The sequence below is a fragment of the Saimiri boliviensis genome, chromosome 2 (assembly GCF_048565385.1).
Source record: "Saimiri boliviensis isolate mSaiBol1 chromosome 2, mSaiBol1.pri, whole genome shotgun sequence".
NCBI lineage: Eukaryota > Metazoa > Chordata > Mammalia > Primates > Cebidae > Saimiri > Saimiri boliviensis.
Window position 1 is genome coordinate 137,174,388 of NC_133450.1, and position 14,532 is coordinate 137,188,919.

The 14,532-nt window shown below is 51.0% G+C and overlaps 1 protein-coding gene across 8 annotated transcripts in view; it reads right to left on the reverse strand.

Annotated features, from left to right (window-relative positions):
* CACNA1B (calcium voltage-gated channel subunit alpha1 B) overlaps positions 1-14,532 on the reverse strand; it is a 237,984-nt gene that overhangs the window by 164,942 nt on the left and 58,510 nt on the right. For 6 of the 8 annotated variants that reach the window (XR_012516448.1, XM_074394406.1, XM_074394404.1 and 3 more), the window contains exons 7-10: positions 6,992-7,095; positions 3,853-3,968; positions 2,855-2,911; positions 1,991-2,083 (exon numbers count right to left, since the gene is read on the reverse strand). Coding sequence is in view for 7 of the 8 variants with exons in the window: in XM_074394406.1 (XP_074250507.1) it covers positions 1,991-2,083; positions 2,855-2,911; positions 3,853-3,968; positions 6,992-7,095 (370 nt within the window). In the remaining variant the exon portion in view is untranslated. The remainder of the gene's footprint in view (positions 1-1,990; positions 2,084-2,854; positions 2,912-3,852; positions 3,969-6,991; positions 7,096-14,532) is intronic. The other 2 variants (XM_074394405.1, XM_039461495.2) reach the window with 1 other exon arrangement.

Below are 14,532 nucleotides of genomic sequence, written 5' to 3' on the forward strand. Positions count from 1 at the left end.
AGCTCCCACACTCATGTAATAAACTGTTTAAAACAGTCAGACCGGGCGGTGGCTCCCACCCGTGATCTCGCACGCTGGAGGCCGAGGCGAGCGGATCACGAGGTCAGGAGATCAAGACCAGCCTGGCCAGCACGGTGGAACCCCATCTCCACCAAAAACACAAGAGCTGAGCCAGGCGTGGTGGTGCCTCAAGTCCCGGCTGCTCGGGAGGCTGAGGCGGGAGAATCGCTTGAACCCGGGAGGCGGAGGTTGCGGTGGTCCGAGATCTCCCCATCGCACTCCATCCTGGGCACCAAGAGTGAAATTTCCATCTCAAAAACAGTTACATAAATAAGATTATAAGACGATAAAACATTCAGCTCTATAATACACATTGGTCTCTTTTTTTTTTTTTTTTTTTTTTTTGAGTTTCACTCTTGTCGCCCAGGCTGCAGCGCAACGGTGTCATATCGGCTCATCAGTCTCCGCCTCCCGGGTTCAAACGATTCTCCTGCCTCAGCCTCCCAAGTAGCTGGATTACAGGCATGCAACACCAGGCCCAGCTAATTTCGTATTTTTATTAGAGATAGGGTTTCACCACGTTGGTCAGGCTGGTCTCGAACTCCTGACCTCAGGTGATCCTCCTGCCTCGGCCTCCCAAAGTGCTGTGATTACAGGCATGAGCCACTGTGCCCAGCCCATTGGTCTCTTACTACTGACAAAATAAATACAAAACAATTCACAAAGAAACCCAATAGAAAACTGTACAGCATATAGAAGAGTCACCAAAGGCCAAGTCCAGAAGGGGAACAAGTATTTAGAAAGAGGGCCAGCACCATGGACAGCAGGAGAAAGGAAAACTGTAGTTCCAATGAAATACTACTCTACACTCATCAAATTGGCCTCACACCGAAAAAAATCAGAAGGGGCCACCACACAGCACTGGATGAGGGCGAAGTACTGTCTATACTGTGGATGGAATGTGGAGTTGCACAGAACTCTGAATGGTACCACACCCTCACCCGCAGCACCTGCTCCCAGGAATCTGCCCCACAGAGAAAAGCACTAGTGAGGAAGGACAGCCATTCACAAGGACCTGGGGCAGTATTTTCCATAGTGAGATAAAAGCACTAGAAATGAACGGCCATCAGCAGACAAGCAACTGAATAACTCCAGTGACCATGTCAGCAACACCAAGCAGCCCCGGGCAAGAGGGGGCTAGAATCAGACAAACTGATTAGAAGCAGTTTAGAAAAGGTATCGGTGAAACAAGTTTGTATCAAATCATTTTTGTGTGGATGCATGAGTGTGACTGTGAGTGTGTGTGTGTGTATCTGAGATGAGCTTGGAGAAAATAGGGAAGGGTACATTCCAATAGTTAACAGGGGTTCCCTAGTGCTGGATAAGGACAGAAGAGGTCCAGTCTAAGTGTGTGTGAGTGTGTGGCTGTGTGTGTGTGTAGGTGTGTGTGTGTTACTTCCTGCTTTATTTAAGAGTTCTGTCTCAGACATGTAACAATACAACAGAAAACATCTTCTAAACCTGGTCCACTCACAGACTGCTGTACAGCAATGAAGTCCAGGTTGGATCTGACTTTGTGTCTCAAAATGAAAATATGCTCAGGCACTTCTGGAACCAGAGTCTGGTGCCAGAGAGGAAGGGAACTGACACAGCTCTGTTGGATAAATTAATCAGAATGTTCCCTGTACTGTTTGAGAGACAGTGGGTGGAGCTAGGGCCTCAGAGGCAGCAGGTCCAGAAAGTGAAAAACAGGGGCTGAGGAGAGAGGTAGCCCTGTAGAGTCCTCCAGCCTTGGGATATGGCTAAGGGCCCTATGTCCACATGACAATCATAGAGCTAGGAGCAGTAGGAGCAGTGAACTGTCTGAAAGGAGCCAGCAGGCGATTGGGTCAGAAGGGGCCTCCAGCAGTGGCTGGGTGGCAGGGAAGCAGAGCACGCACTCCATGTCCAGCTGAAGCCTGGCAGAGCTGAGGGACACCCTGAGACTCACCAACAGCACATAGATCTGCAAACCGGTCCTCCCCCTCCTCTGCGTGGATCAGGTCATTTCTGCTCTTCTTGGTGGCTGCTCTCTTCAGCACTGCTTTAAACAAATGGCGGGAGAGACCACCTGAGCTGCAGCCCTTGGGCTGCCTCAGTGGGGCATGGGATCACCCTCCCCCAGGACCAGCAACCTCTCCTGAGCTCCTGTCCTGGAACTGGGGCTAAAGCTGAGGCTGGACGATTCCAGGCCCCCTTGGGTCCCTCTGAGTCCTCAGAGCTGAAGGGACAAAAAATTTTAAGGGTGAGGGGGCCCCTGCTTTCCCTTCCTTCCAAAATGAGGCCAGTGGGGAGGCCTGGCCACAAGGGAGACCAGGAAAAGTCCACCTGGGGCAAGGCCGGGACTACAGGGGAGACACCATAGACCTGCTCAAAGCCACAGGCATGGGGACCACTGAGATCACTGCAGGTGTGGCCATGCTGTCTGGCCGTGATCTGAGTGATGGGTGTGCAGAGAGGGCAGCCCTTTTGCTGCTGCAGCTATGCTGGCAACCAGTGCCAGCAACCACAGCAATGGGGCCCAGGCTCCCTCTCGTGACCCCAGGTTGGGCCATGAGCCTTCCCATGGCCTCTGGGAGCAGCAGCACCCCAAGCCCTGGGGACAGACACAGCTTGGTTTAAACCTGCAGTGTGGGCCTATGTCAGGTGCCCAGGGTCAGACACCATGGTCAGAATGTCTGTGTTCATGTGATGGCTGTGCGGGTGCCTGGCATTGCAGAGAGCATCTCACGTGAAACATACAAGTATGCACGTGTCATCCCCGATGTGGCCATCAGACCTCTCAGCCACACGAGTGCCAGCGAGTGCCACCTACCGTCCAAAGGGGACTTCTCCTCTGCGTTCCTGTCCTCCTCGGCCAGCATGACTTCCTCTGCGAGGAGAACATAGCCTCAGGTCAGAGCCCTCCTGTCCCCAGGAATGCCCGGGAAGAGGCACATCTCTGTCTGGAAGTCCCTGCCTTCTCAGCATTTTTTCTCTTCCTTTTTCTTTTTGAGAAGGAGTCTTACTCTGTCACCCAGGCTGGAGTGCATCTCAGCTCACTGCAACCTCCACCTTCTGAATTCAAGCCATTCTCCTGCCTCAGCCTCCTGAATAGCTGGGATTATAGGTGCCAGCCACCACACCAGGCTAATGTTTGTATTTTTAGTAGAGGTGGGGTTTCACCATGTTGGCCAGGCTGGTCTTGAACTCCAGAACTCAGGTAATCTGCCCACCTTGACCTCCCAACGTGCTGGGATTGCAGGCATGAGCCATTGCACCTGACCACCTTCTCAGCTCTTACGCTTCCAGAAGCCAGCAAGGCCCACAGCTGAGCTTTTTCTCCTAGGAAAGATGGTGCCCTGTGAAGAAGACTCAGCCGCCTTGTGTCTGCCCGTCCCTACCCACGCATAGCCTCTCTGAGAACAGCTGCGCCACAGGAGAGTTCATCTCTGACGAGGCACTTGGGAAATGTCAGGAGGTGGAAGTGGGTGCCCCATGTGGAGGAAAGAGTGTGGGCCTGGGGCGAGGGGAGGGAGTCCAGGCTTGACAGAGCCCAGAGCCAGGGCACAGAAGGTACTTGGCTGAGACTAATGCGGAGAGATCAGCCTTAGGTTGGGCCATTGCAGAGTCCTCCATTTAAAAGGCCACTGTCCTCAGGGCTATATGGCTGCCTGGGTGAGCTAGAGAGAAACCCCTTCTCACTCTGCTCATTACAAAGTCCCTTCAGGTTCTACCCAACAGCCAAGCACCCCAGCTGGCAGCAGAACAGAACTGGGGATAGAGAACCTACAGTGGCCAGCCAGGAGTGCTGTGGCTCCCACGGGCCCTCACCCGCCTTGAAGATCCACTCCAGGTACCCGTTGAGCTCTCGCTCGATCTGCTGCTGCCGGCGCAGCTTCAGGAAGGCGCGGCGGTTCTCCACCCTCTCTCGCTCCTTGGCAAACTCCCTACCGAGCAGAGCCCAGAGAAGCAAGATCAGGTGAGTGTAAGCCCTACAGGTGTACAGCCCCAAAGACAAAGCGGATCAGGAAAAGGCTAGGACAGGAGTCGGGCTGCAGGCTGCGCTTCCAGCAGGCCCCTGTCACCCCAGCCTCTTCTAACCTGAGCACTCTGGAGCATCATGCAGCTCCCTGTGCACCCAGAGAGGCTCCATGAGCAGCCCAGGTGGCCCTCTGTCCTCAGACTCCTGCGGTACTCAGGGACAGTGCCTTGGTCCCCAGATGGGCATTTCTAGAGGGCAGGGATGATTTCACAGCCCCTGCTTACGGCAACGTAGGTTTGCACCTCCTCCCTCCCCACCCCGTGCCAGGCTCTGTTATCTGCTGTCTTCCAGAGAGCTCCTGGCAAGAATTCTCCAAAGGAGAACATTCACGTTGCTTCCTCTGTTGGTTCAGATGCAAAGCATCTATGGGAAGGAGGAAAGAGACTGGGACAGGGAAAAAGGGACTGGGTCAGGGCAAGCCAGAGGAAGAAGGAAAATACCACAGCGTCCACATCCATGTAGCCTCTTCAGCCAAGCCTTTGAGGCTCACAATGAGCCTCAAAGGAGAGGAGAACTTCTGTCATTAGCCCCCAACATCCCACCTCCGCCCCACCTGAGCCTTCACAACCATCCATGGTGACCAGCAGAGAACATTTCCCCTTCCAGCCCAGCACCCCAGCCCCAGCCTCCTGGCCAAGCTTTAAGGCTCACAGTGCCAGAAGCAAGTGCGCTCGCTCGCTCGCTCTCTCTCGCTCTCTCTCTCTCTCTCTCTCCCTCCTCTCTCTCTTTCACACACACACACACACACACACACACACACACACACGCTTCTTGGTGGAGTGGGTGTGACAGGCATGAATCCCAGTACCCCCAGCCCTGGTGCAACAGTCCCTGGCTCTGACCAGGACTGACTCCAGGTGCAGGTGCAGGGCTAGTGTCCACTAGACACTGAGCTGCTACAGCCCAGGCACTGCAAGGTGACCGTGCCTGCCCAGGTGCACCCTCCCATCTGGCCATCCCAAGTCCCAAATCTACATGAAAGCAGGGTCCACTATGGCCTTCCCACCCAGGCCAGCCCCTGTGGCCATGCTCTGAAAACAAGAGGGCCTGGGGGACAGGGGAAGGGCAATCTTGCTTGAATGGATTTGAGAGCTACCTGCAGCAACTCCCCCCAGCAGTATAGCCCTCCACTGCTTCTCACACAGTGGTCAGCAGCAGGGCTGGCCTTCCCTGAGCTTCTGTCCTCGCTGGGTGAGAAAGGGCAGGACAGGGGCCACCTGTTCTGCTTCTCTGGGATGCTGTGAGGACGGGAGCTATGGGAATGGAGAGAGGCCAAGCTGGCCCCAAGCTGGCCCCCCTGCAGCTCTTGCCCAGAAATGACAGAGCCATAGCTTTTCCCACAGAGTGCATTTTCCCAGCACAGGCGGTCAAGGTGGCCTCTCACCACTGCCACCCTGGGGTGCGGAGCCTACATCATGGGTGCTGGCTCCTGGCTTGGGGGCCCTCTGCTAGGCCTATGGGCCTGAGGGAGGGCTCAGCCAGACTGATTGGGAGACTGTCACATATCCCATTCTCCCCAGAGGCTGGGATGTTCACAGTGGGAAGGAGCTGGAAAGACCACACAGGCCCTGCTTTGGGCCTCCCCTCCAGCCCCCCAGGCTGTTCTGCACATTCCTCAGAGGGAGGCACTGCAGGAAGCCCTGAGCAGGCTGCCTCCCAACTACCCATAGACCACACCTCCACCTACCCAGACCACACCTCCACCTACCCACAGACCACACCTCCCATCTACCCACAGACCACACCTCCACCTACCCAGACCACACCTTCCATCTACCCACAGACCACACCTCCACCCACCCAGACCACACCTCCACCCACCCAGACCACACCTCCCATCTACCCATAGACCACACCTCCATCTATCCATAGACCACACCTCCACCTACCCAGGCCACACCTCCCATCTACCCATAGACCACACCTCCACCCACCCAGACCACGCCTCCCATCTACCCATAGACCACACCTCCACCTACCAAGACCACACCTCCCAACTACCCATAAACCACACCTCCACCTACCCAGACCACACCTCCCATCTACTCACAGACCACACCTCCACCTACCAAGACCACGCCTCCCATCTACCCATAGGCCACACCTCCATCTATCCATAGACCACACCTCCACCTACCCAGACCACGCCTCCCATCTACCCATAGACCACACCTCCACCTACCCAGACCATGCCTCCCATCTACACATAGACCACACCTCCATCTACCCATAGACCACACCTCCACCTACCCAGACCACACCTCCCAACTACCCATAGACCACACCTTCACCTACCAGACCACACCTCCCATCTACCAAGACCACACCTCCCAACTACCCATAGACCAAACCTCCCATCTACCCATAGACCACACCACCACCTACCCAGACTACACCTCCCAACCACCCATAGACTACACCTCCATCTACCCAGACCATACCTCCCATCACAGACCACACCTTCCATCACAGACTACAGCTCCTATCCGCCCAGACCAACCTACCATGACAGACCCCACACCTCCTATCTACCTAGATCACACCTCCATCTACCCAGTGGACACCTCCCATCAAGACCACACCTCCCATCACAGGCCACACCTCCCATCTACCCAGACCACCACACCTCCCATCACTGACCACACCTCCTGTCTACCCAGATGAGTGCAATAGTAGCTGCTCTCCATTGCAGAGACCAAGGAAGGGCCAAGAGTATGATAGAGGTAAGGGGCCAAGCAGCTGGTCAAGGGCAGGCTAGGATGGTGGCACAAAGGAAGGGCTACCAGAACCCAGAACACCAGGAGCAACCACCACAGACAGCATCAATGGGCCAGCCCCCCACCCCCACCCCAAGTGTCACATGTGCCCTGTTGACCCCTCAGCTGAGAACACAGAGGGCACCTGCACATGCCCCACATGGTCTCTCACCCCGAGAGCACTCCCAGCACCAGGTTGAGCATGAAGAAGGAGCCGATGATGATGAGAGGGATGAAGTAGAGCCAGTTCCAGGTGTTGCCGGCCGCATCGTTTGTCTGGAAGCAAGGAGAGGGAGATGAAGGAGGACAGAGACAAGACACACACACAGTCCCAGCCACAGAAGTGCCCTGCCCTCCATCAGGCCTCCTTCACAGAAGCATACACCTGGTAGGGTCCATGCAGTGGGGAGGCCAGTCAGAGGGAAGTTTAGGCATGGGGCTGGAGTCCAGGCAGCACCCACATACAGATATGCCCTTGCCGGCAGAGCTCTCTCTGGACTGTGGCTCCTAGAGGCCCAGAGACACTTAGTGCTGCCAGGCACTGCCTGGAAACATTCAAAAGTCAAGCAGGAGGCCCAGTGAGCCAAGGCTGTGTGCATGCCCCAAGGTGGCACACTCGTCCAACCTCTGCCAGGCACCTCCCTGGCTACCAGGCATCTCTGGGCAGCTCGAAAGCCATGTCCTCCTGAAAGGAGCCTGTCAGCCTAAGTCCACATCAGACCTGTCTGCAGCAGCTCCCACAGCTGAGAGACAACAGTGGGCCCATCTACATTTTCAGTTTCACCACATGCCTGGCCTGAGACTGCACTCAGCATTCAGGCGTGATCTGAATAGCTGAAAGCAAAGAGGGGCTGTCTTTCCCAGATCTTTTGCTTTTTATAGCGCAGCTCACAAAAGGGTGGGCTTCTCTGAACCCAATTTAATTCCATAGTTGTTTTGTTTTTATGCATTCCCAGGGGACTTAGCTAAGGGGAGGAGAACCTCTTTCTCTGTGCAAGTCTGGTGCTGGAGAGAAGCCAGGGTGGTGGAGGGTGTGGAGGGAGGCAGCCCCTGGACGCCTCTCTTCAGAGGCAGCTCACAAGACATGGGCGGGGCCCCACCAAGACAGAGGCAGGAGGACAGTCGGGGCATTGCCCTGCAGCAGGTGCTGATCTCCAGGTGCTGCTGTTGGCACTCCTGCCCCCTAGTGTCTGCCAGCCTCGCAGATTTACAGCCTCCACCGCTGCATGGACTGACACTCATGGTTCCTGACCCTCAGACACTGATTCCAGGCTGGCCCCTGAGATTCCTGGACCCAAACCCAGAATCGACATTCAGAATCCCAGCTCCAAATGCAGTTCACGTTCCCTGACCACACCTCTGTGCAGACCCACGTGCAACTCAGAGCTGTGGACTGGGCGGCCACCAAAGCCACCAACTTCCTGCAATATACCCACAAACCTGCCCGCCCTTCTTGAGAAAAAAGAGAGATGTCACTGCTGCCGTCTCAGCCCCTCTCACCTGCTCAAGTACTTGGCTCCCACAATTACCCTCTTCAACAGAGCGTTCCCATCAGTAGCCAAGTGGCTCTAATTTCTCTTATCTTAAAAAAACAGGACTTCCATGCCTGGGAAGATGGAGCAGACATACTCTGCCCTATTACTCCCTTACTCCTACTAGGTGCAATTAACATTCTGAAAATTAGTCATAAAGCAAACATACGATGACTCTGAAAGGTGGAGAAAACAGGGCAGACTAGCTAGGACCCCAGGATATAAGGTGCATTTCCTGGGTTTTCTTCGCACCTCCTATATCCCGCATTTGGATTTGAAGAAGCCTAAAACTTGGAAATGCCCAAGGAACACAGACAACAAAAAAAAGCACCAGCAAAAGCCAGCTCTCCCTAACCAAGGCAGCCTAGCAGGACAGGGAGCTCTCAGACAACTACATGACTCTCCACACACTGCAGCCTCCACCTCCATCCTTTCCTTCCAGCAAAGTCCCAGAAGAGCACCTAGACTGCAGTGAGAAAGCCAAGTAGGAGGTGGGACCTTCCTCCTCAGCAGTGGTTATCATGGCCTCCCAGCCCCAGCCCACCTCTGCGGTACCAGTGAAGACCACATGGGACACCTCGACTTCCATTTACACAGGCAGTAGGGGCACCCCCTGCTGCGAGGGAGCTATCAGAAGGGCCTTGTGGAGTCAGGACTTTCACCACCATCCAGCAGCCATGAAGCCACCCACCCACACACAGTGTCCAGAAACCACGTGGGGAACAAGAATAAGGCACCTCTAACTCTCCCAGCCAGGAAAGTTCCCTCTAGGCATGGTGGGGAGCCAGACCTGCCACCCCTGCCCAGCAGTAAGGAGAACGCTCCACCATATGTCAGCGGAGGCCTATCAGGGAACCTGGACTTCTGCACGTACCTGCAAGACAGCAGCACTCCTTCCCTCACAGCTAACGCAGAATGCTTAACCGAGATCCAAGGTCCCGTGCCCTAAAGCCAAAAATGGCCAGTTTTCAACTGAAACTCACTCATCATACTAAGAACCAGGAAGAGCACACATTTCTTAAATGCTATGACGGTCAATTTTGTGTCAACTTAGCTGGGCCACAGCATACTCAGATGCTTGGTCAGGTACACTTGACAGTACCTTGCAGATACTTCTGCAAGGGTGCTTTGAGATAAGATTATTGCTTTAATCAACAGAGTAAAGACCACTGCTCTCCGTAATGTGGGTGGGCCTCATTCAATTGACATTAAAAACCAACCCTCCTAATTGGTGTGAGATGGTATCTCAATGTGGTTTTGATTTGCATTTCTCTGATGACCAGTGATGATGAGCATTTTTTCATATGTTTGTTGGCCTCCTGTATGTCTTCTTTTGTAAAGTATCTGTTCATATCCTTCGCCCATTTTTGAATAGGCGTACCTATGCAACAATCTTGCATGTTCATCACATGTACCCCAAAACCTAAAATGCAATAAAAAAAAAAAAACCCTCCCCTGGGTAAGGGAAGAGTCTCCAGCAGGTGCCTCTGGATTTCACCTCTGCAGGCCACTGGCATCAGGAACTGCACTACCAGCTCTCCAATGTGCAGACAGCACCCAAGCCCCCCAGTCAGAACCACAGATGTGGATGTGCCAGCCTCTGTGATCACACAAGCCAATTTCTCATGATAAATCTCCCTCTCTACAAACACAGACACACATACCACACACACACACCGCACACAACACACATGCATATACCACACACACCACACATATGCACACCACACGCACACACCACACACATCAGACACAGATACACCACACACACTGGACACACAAGCACACAAACTCCACACACACATGTACTGCACACACAGCATACGCACACCACCCCCATCCCCACACACACCACACACATGCATATACCACACACAAACACCACATGCACACCACAAACACCACAAGCAAGACACATGCCACACAGACCACACACACACACGACACATGCACACCACACATATACCACACATAACACACAGATGTATACACACACGCACTCCACACATCAGACACACACGCACCACACACATCAGACACACACACACACTGGACACAAGCATACACATCCCAAATGCACCACACACAAACACATACACACACACACCACATAACACCAGACACACACCACACACACCAGACTTAAATACACCACACACACACGCTGGACACAAGTGTACATACCACACACACACAACACACATACCAGAAACAGGCACACACCACATAAGCTGCACACACCACATACACACTACACACCAGACACATACACACCACACACACCAGACACACCACATACACATGCACACATTGCACACATACTACACGCATCACACACACACACATATACACCATACACACCCCGCATGTACCAGATACAGGCACACACCACACACACACAATACACACTACACACCACACACATGCACACCACACCACATACACACGCACACACCACACACACACCAGACACATGCCATAAGTACCAGATACAGACTCACACCACACACATACACCACACACACACCAAACACACATATGCACACCACACCTCTGTGCAGACCACACACACATACCACACACCACATACATGCCAAATACACCAGACACACACTACACACATACCACATACACACCAAACACCTTTCTCCAAAAAAAATGTATTTGCTGTTTTTTCTTTTTTTTCTATTCTGGGCATGTCCTTAACCTTGGCAAAATAAAATTCTAAACTGATTGAGAATTGTCTCTGATACTTTTTGGATTACAGAACCAAAGGAAAAATTTAGAGCTAAAAAATTTAAACAATCAAAAATCTCAATGAAAATGCGTAACAAGAGAATGGAGAGGATGTGGAAGGAATCAGTGAACAGTAAGAGAAAAACAATAGAATTATCCATTCTTGAAAGAAAACTGAGCCTCAAAAACCCATGGGACTATAACAAAAGAACTAACATTCACATCATCAGAGTACCCAAGAGAGGTGAAAAAGGACAAGGCTGAAAGTATTTGAAGAAATACAGCCAGCCAGGTGCAGTGGCTCATGCCTGTAATCACAGCACTTTGAGAGGCTGAGGTGGGCAGATCACAAGGTCAGGCGTTAAGACCAGACTGGGCAACATAGCGAAACCCCATCTCTACTAAAAAATACAAAAATTAGCTGGGCACGGTGGCTTGTGCCTGTAATCCCAGCTACTTGGGAGGCTGAGGTAGGAGAATTGCTTGAACCAGGTCCCAGGAGAGGCTGAGGTTGCAGTGAGCTGAGACCATGCCACTGCACTCCAGTCTGGGCTACAGAGCAAGAAGACTCCATCTCAAAAAAAAAAAAAAAAAAAAAAAAAAGAAGCCAACTGCAGTGGCTCACACCTGTAATCCCAGCACTTTCGGAGGCCTTGGCATGTGGATCATGAGGTCAAGAGATCGAGACCATCCTTGCCAACATGGTGAAACCCTGTCTCTACTAAAAATCCAAAAAATTAGCCAGGTGTGGTGGCATGTGCCTGTAGTCCCAGCTACTCAGGAGGCTGAGGCAGGAGAATTGCTTGAAACCAGAAAATGGAAGTTGGAGTGAGCCAAGATGGTGCCACTGTACTCCTACCTGGCCATAGAGCAAGACTCCATCTCGACCAAAAAAAAAAAAAGAAAGAAAGAAAGAAAGAAATACAGCCACACACAGTGGCTCCCACCCGTGATCCCAACACTTTGGGAGGCCAAGGCAGGCAGATCACCTGAGGTCAGGAGTTCAAGACTAGTCTGGGTAGCATGGCGAAACCCAGTCTCTACTAAAAATACAAAAATTAGCCAGGCATATGAGCCTGGGAGGCAGAGGCTGCAGTGAGCCAAGATCTCACCAATGCAATCCAGCCTGGGTGACAGAGCAAGACTTAGATAGAAAGAAAGAAGAAAGAAAAAAAGAAGGAAGGGAGGAAGGAAGGGAGGGAGGGAGGGAGGTAAATACTTCTTAACTTTGGCAAGAGACACAAACCTCAGATTCAAGAAGCTCAGCAAACCCCAGACAAACACATTATAGACAAACTTCTGAAAACTGAAGACAAAGAAAAAATATTGAATGCAGCAGAAAAAAAAATGATACCTTACCTATAGGGGTTAAACAATTCAAATTATTTCTCATCAGAAACCATGGAGGCCAGAAGGAAGTGGCACAATATTTTTCAGGTGCTGAAAGAAAAGAACTGTCAACCCAGACACCTATACCCACCAAAAATATCATTTGGGAAATTAAGACATTTGCAAATGAAAAACTAGGGAAACTAGGAGAATTTGTCACCAGTAGAACTCTCTTAAGAAAAAATGAATAATGAAAAGTTCTTGGCCAGGTGTGGTGACTCATGCCTCTAATTCCAGCACTTTGGGAGGTCAAGGAGGGTGGATCATCTGAGGTCAGAACTTTGAGGTCAGCCTGGCCAACATGGTGAAACCCTATCTCTACTAAAATTACAAAAATTATTGAGGCGTGATGGTGTGCACCTGTAATCCCAGCTACTGGGGAGCCTGAGGCAGAAGAATCATTTGAACCTGGGAGCCAGAAGTTGCAGGGAGCCAAGATCGCACCACTGAACTCCAGCCTGGGAGACAGAGTGAGACTCCTTCAAAAATAAAAAGTCTGTAAACAGAAAGGAAATGAATAAAAAATGGATCACTGACTATTGGGAAGGAAGAGAGAAGAATGGAAATAGTAAAAATACAGATAACTAGATTTCTTTCTCCTTTTGAGTTTCCTAAATTATGTTTGACAGATGAAGCAAAAAGTATAGTACTATTGAGGCAGGAGAATAGGGTCTGGAGGCAGGGAACCTAAGGTGAATTTGTGTGGACCTCCTAGAACTGAATCAAAAGGAAAACCCCACCTCTCCACACCCAAGTAACAAAAGAACAGAGGCAACTTCCTTTGCAACCCGCCCCCACTTCCACTGCGTCACAGTTAAAAAATGGAAAGTACCTCTGATTCGTCTCCTTCCACAACTTATCATCAGGCTGGTCATGGGCCATGTCTTCATTAGCATAGAGTGTAACTTGGTAACTTCACTTCAGCCTTTGATTAGGGGAAGGACTCTTTCCTGTCTTTCCTGGTTATACTCCCTGATCCCTATGTGTGATGCAATTGGCAGTGGCAGCTTGTCAAGGGGGAATTCACACGATTCAGGCAACTGAAACCCTCTTTTCTTATGCTAAATTCTCCTGTAGTGTTAGCAAGTAAAGACATAAGATAATGTCTCTTCGGTATTTTGACCTCCCTTCTCTTACTTAATCTATTTGACTGGCTAAGGACAAAAGAAACTCACTTAGCCCCATAGCTATGCAAAGGTTATAAAGAAAAGAAATTTTATATTATATAAAAAGGGATCTTGTATGGTAAATTCTTGTCCTAAAGTAAAATGACTGTTGTTTTAACAGAGGGATGTGGCTGGGTGTGGTTCATGCCTGTAATCCCAGCACTTTAGGAGGCTGAGGCGGGCAGATCACAAGGTCAGAATTCAAGACTAGCCTGGCCAATATGATAAAACCCCGTGTCTACTGAAATTCTAACAAATTAGTTGGGTGCAGTGGAACACACCTGTTGGCCCAGTTACAGGAGTCTGAGGCAGGAGAATCACTTGAACCCGGGAGGCAGAGGTTGCAGTGAGCCAAGATCATGCCACTACAGTCAAGCCTGGGCGACAGAGTGAGATGCCATCTCAAAAAAATGATAATTAAAGTAAATAAATAGATTAAAGAGGGATGTTTAGGACAAGTCAGAAAGACCAAGCATGTCATAGATGGTCTGTGTACGTCATGAAAAAGATTTGTGAAAGGGAATTTATGCAAGAAATGTTATGTAATTTATCTTGCCTAAGTTTATTAGGTTAAAGGATTGTTTTAAGTGATATAGGGAAAATCCAAAGGTTTGAGCAAGTTGTAGGCTTATGAGAATTAATTGTAAAAGAGATTCTGTGTGTGAGCATATTGGCTAAAGTTAAAAGGAAAAGTGTGGCCTTATCAAATATATAAGAATGCTAGAAGTTGGCTGGGCATGGTGGCTCAAGCCTTTAATCCCAGCGCTTTGGGAGGCCGAGGTGGGAGGATCACGAGGTCAAGAGATCAAGACCATCCTGGCCAACATGGTGAAACCCTGTCTCTACTAAAAATACAAAAGAAAAAAAATTAGCTGAGTGTGGTGGCATGC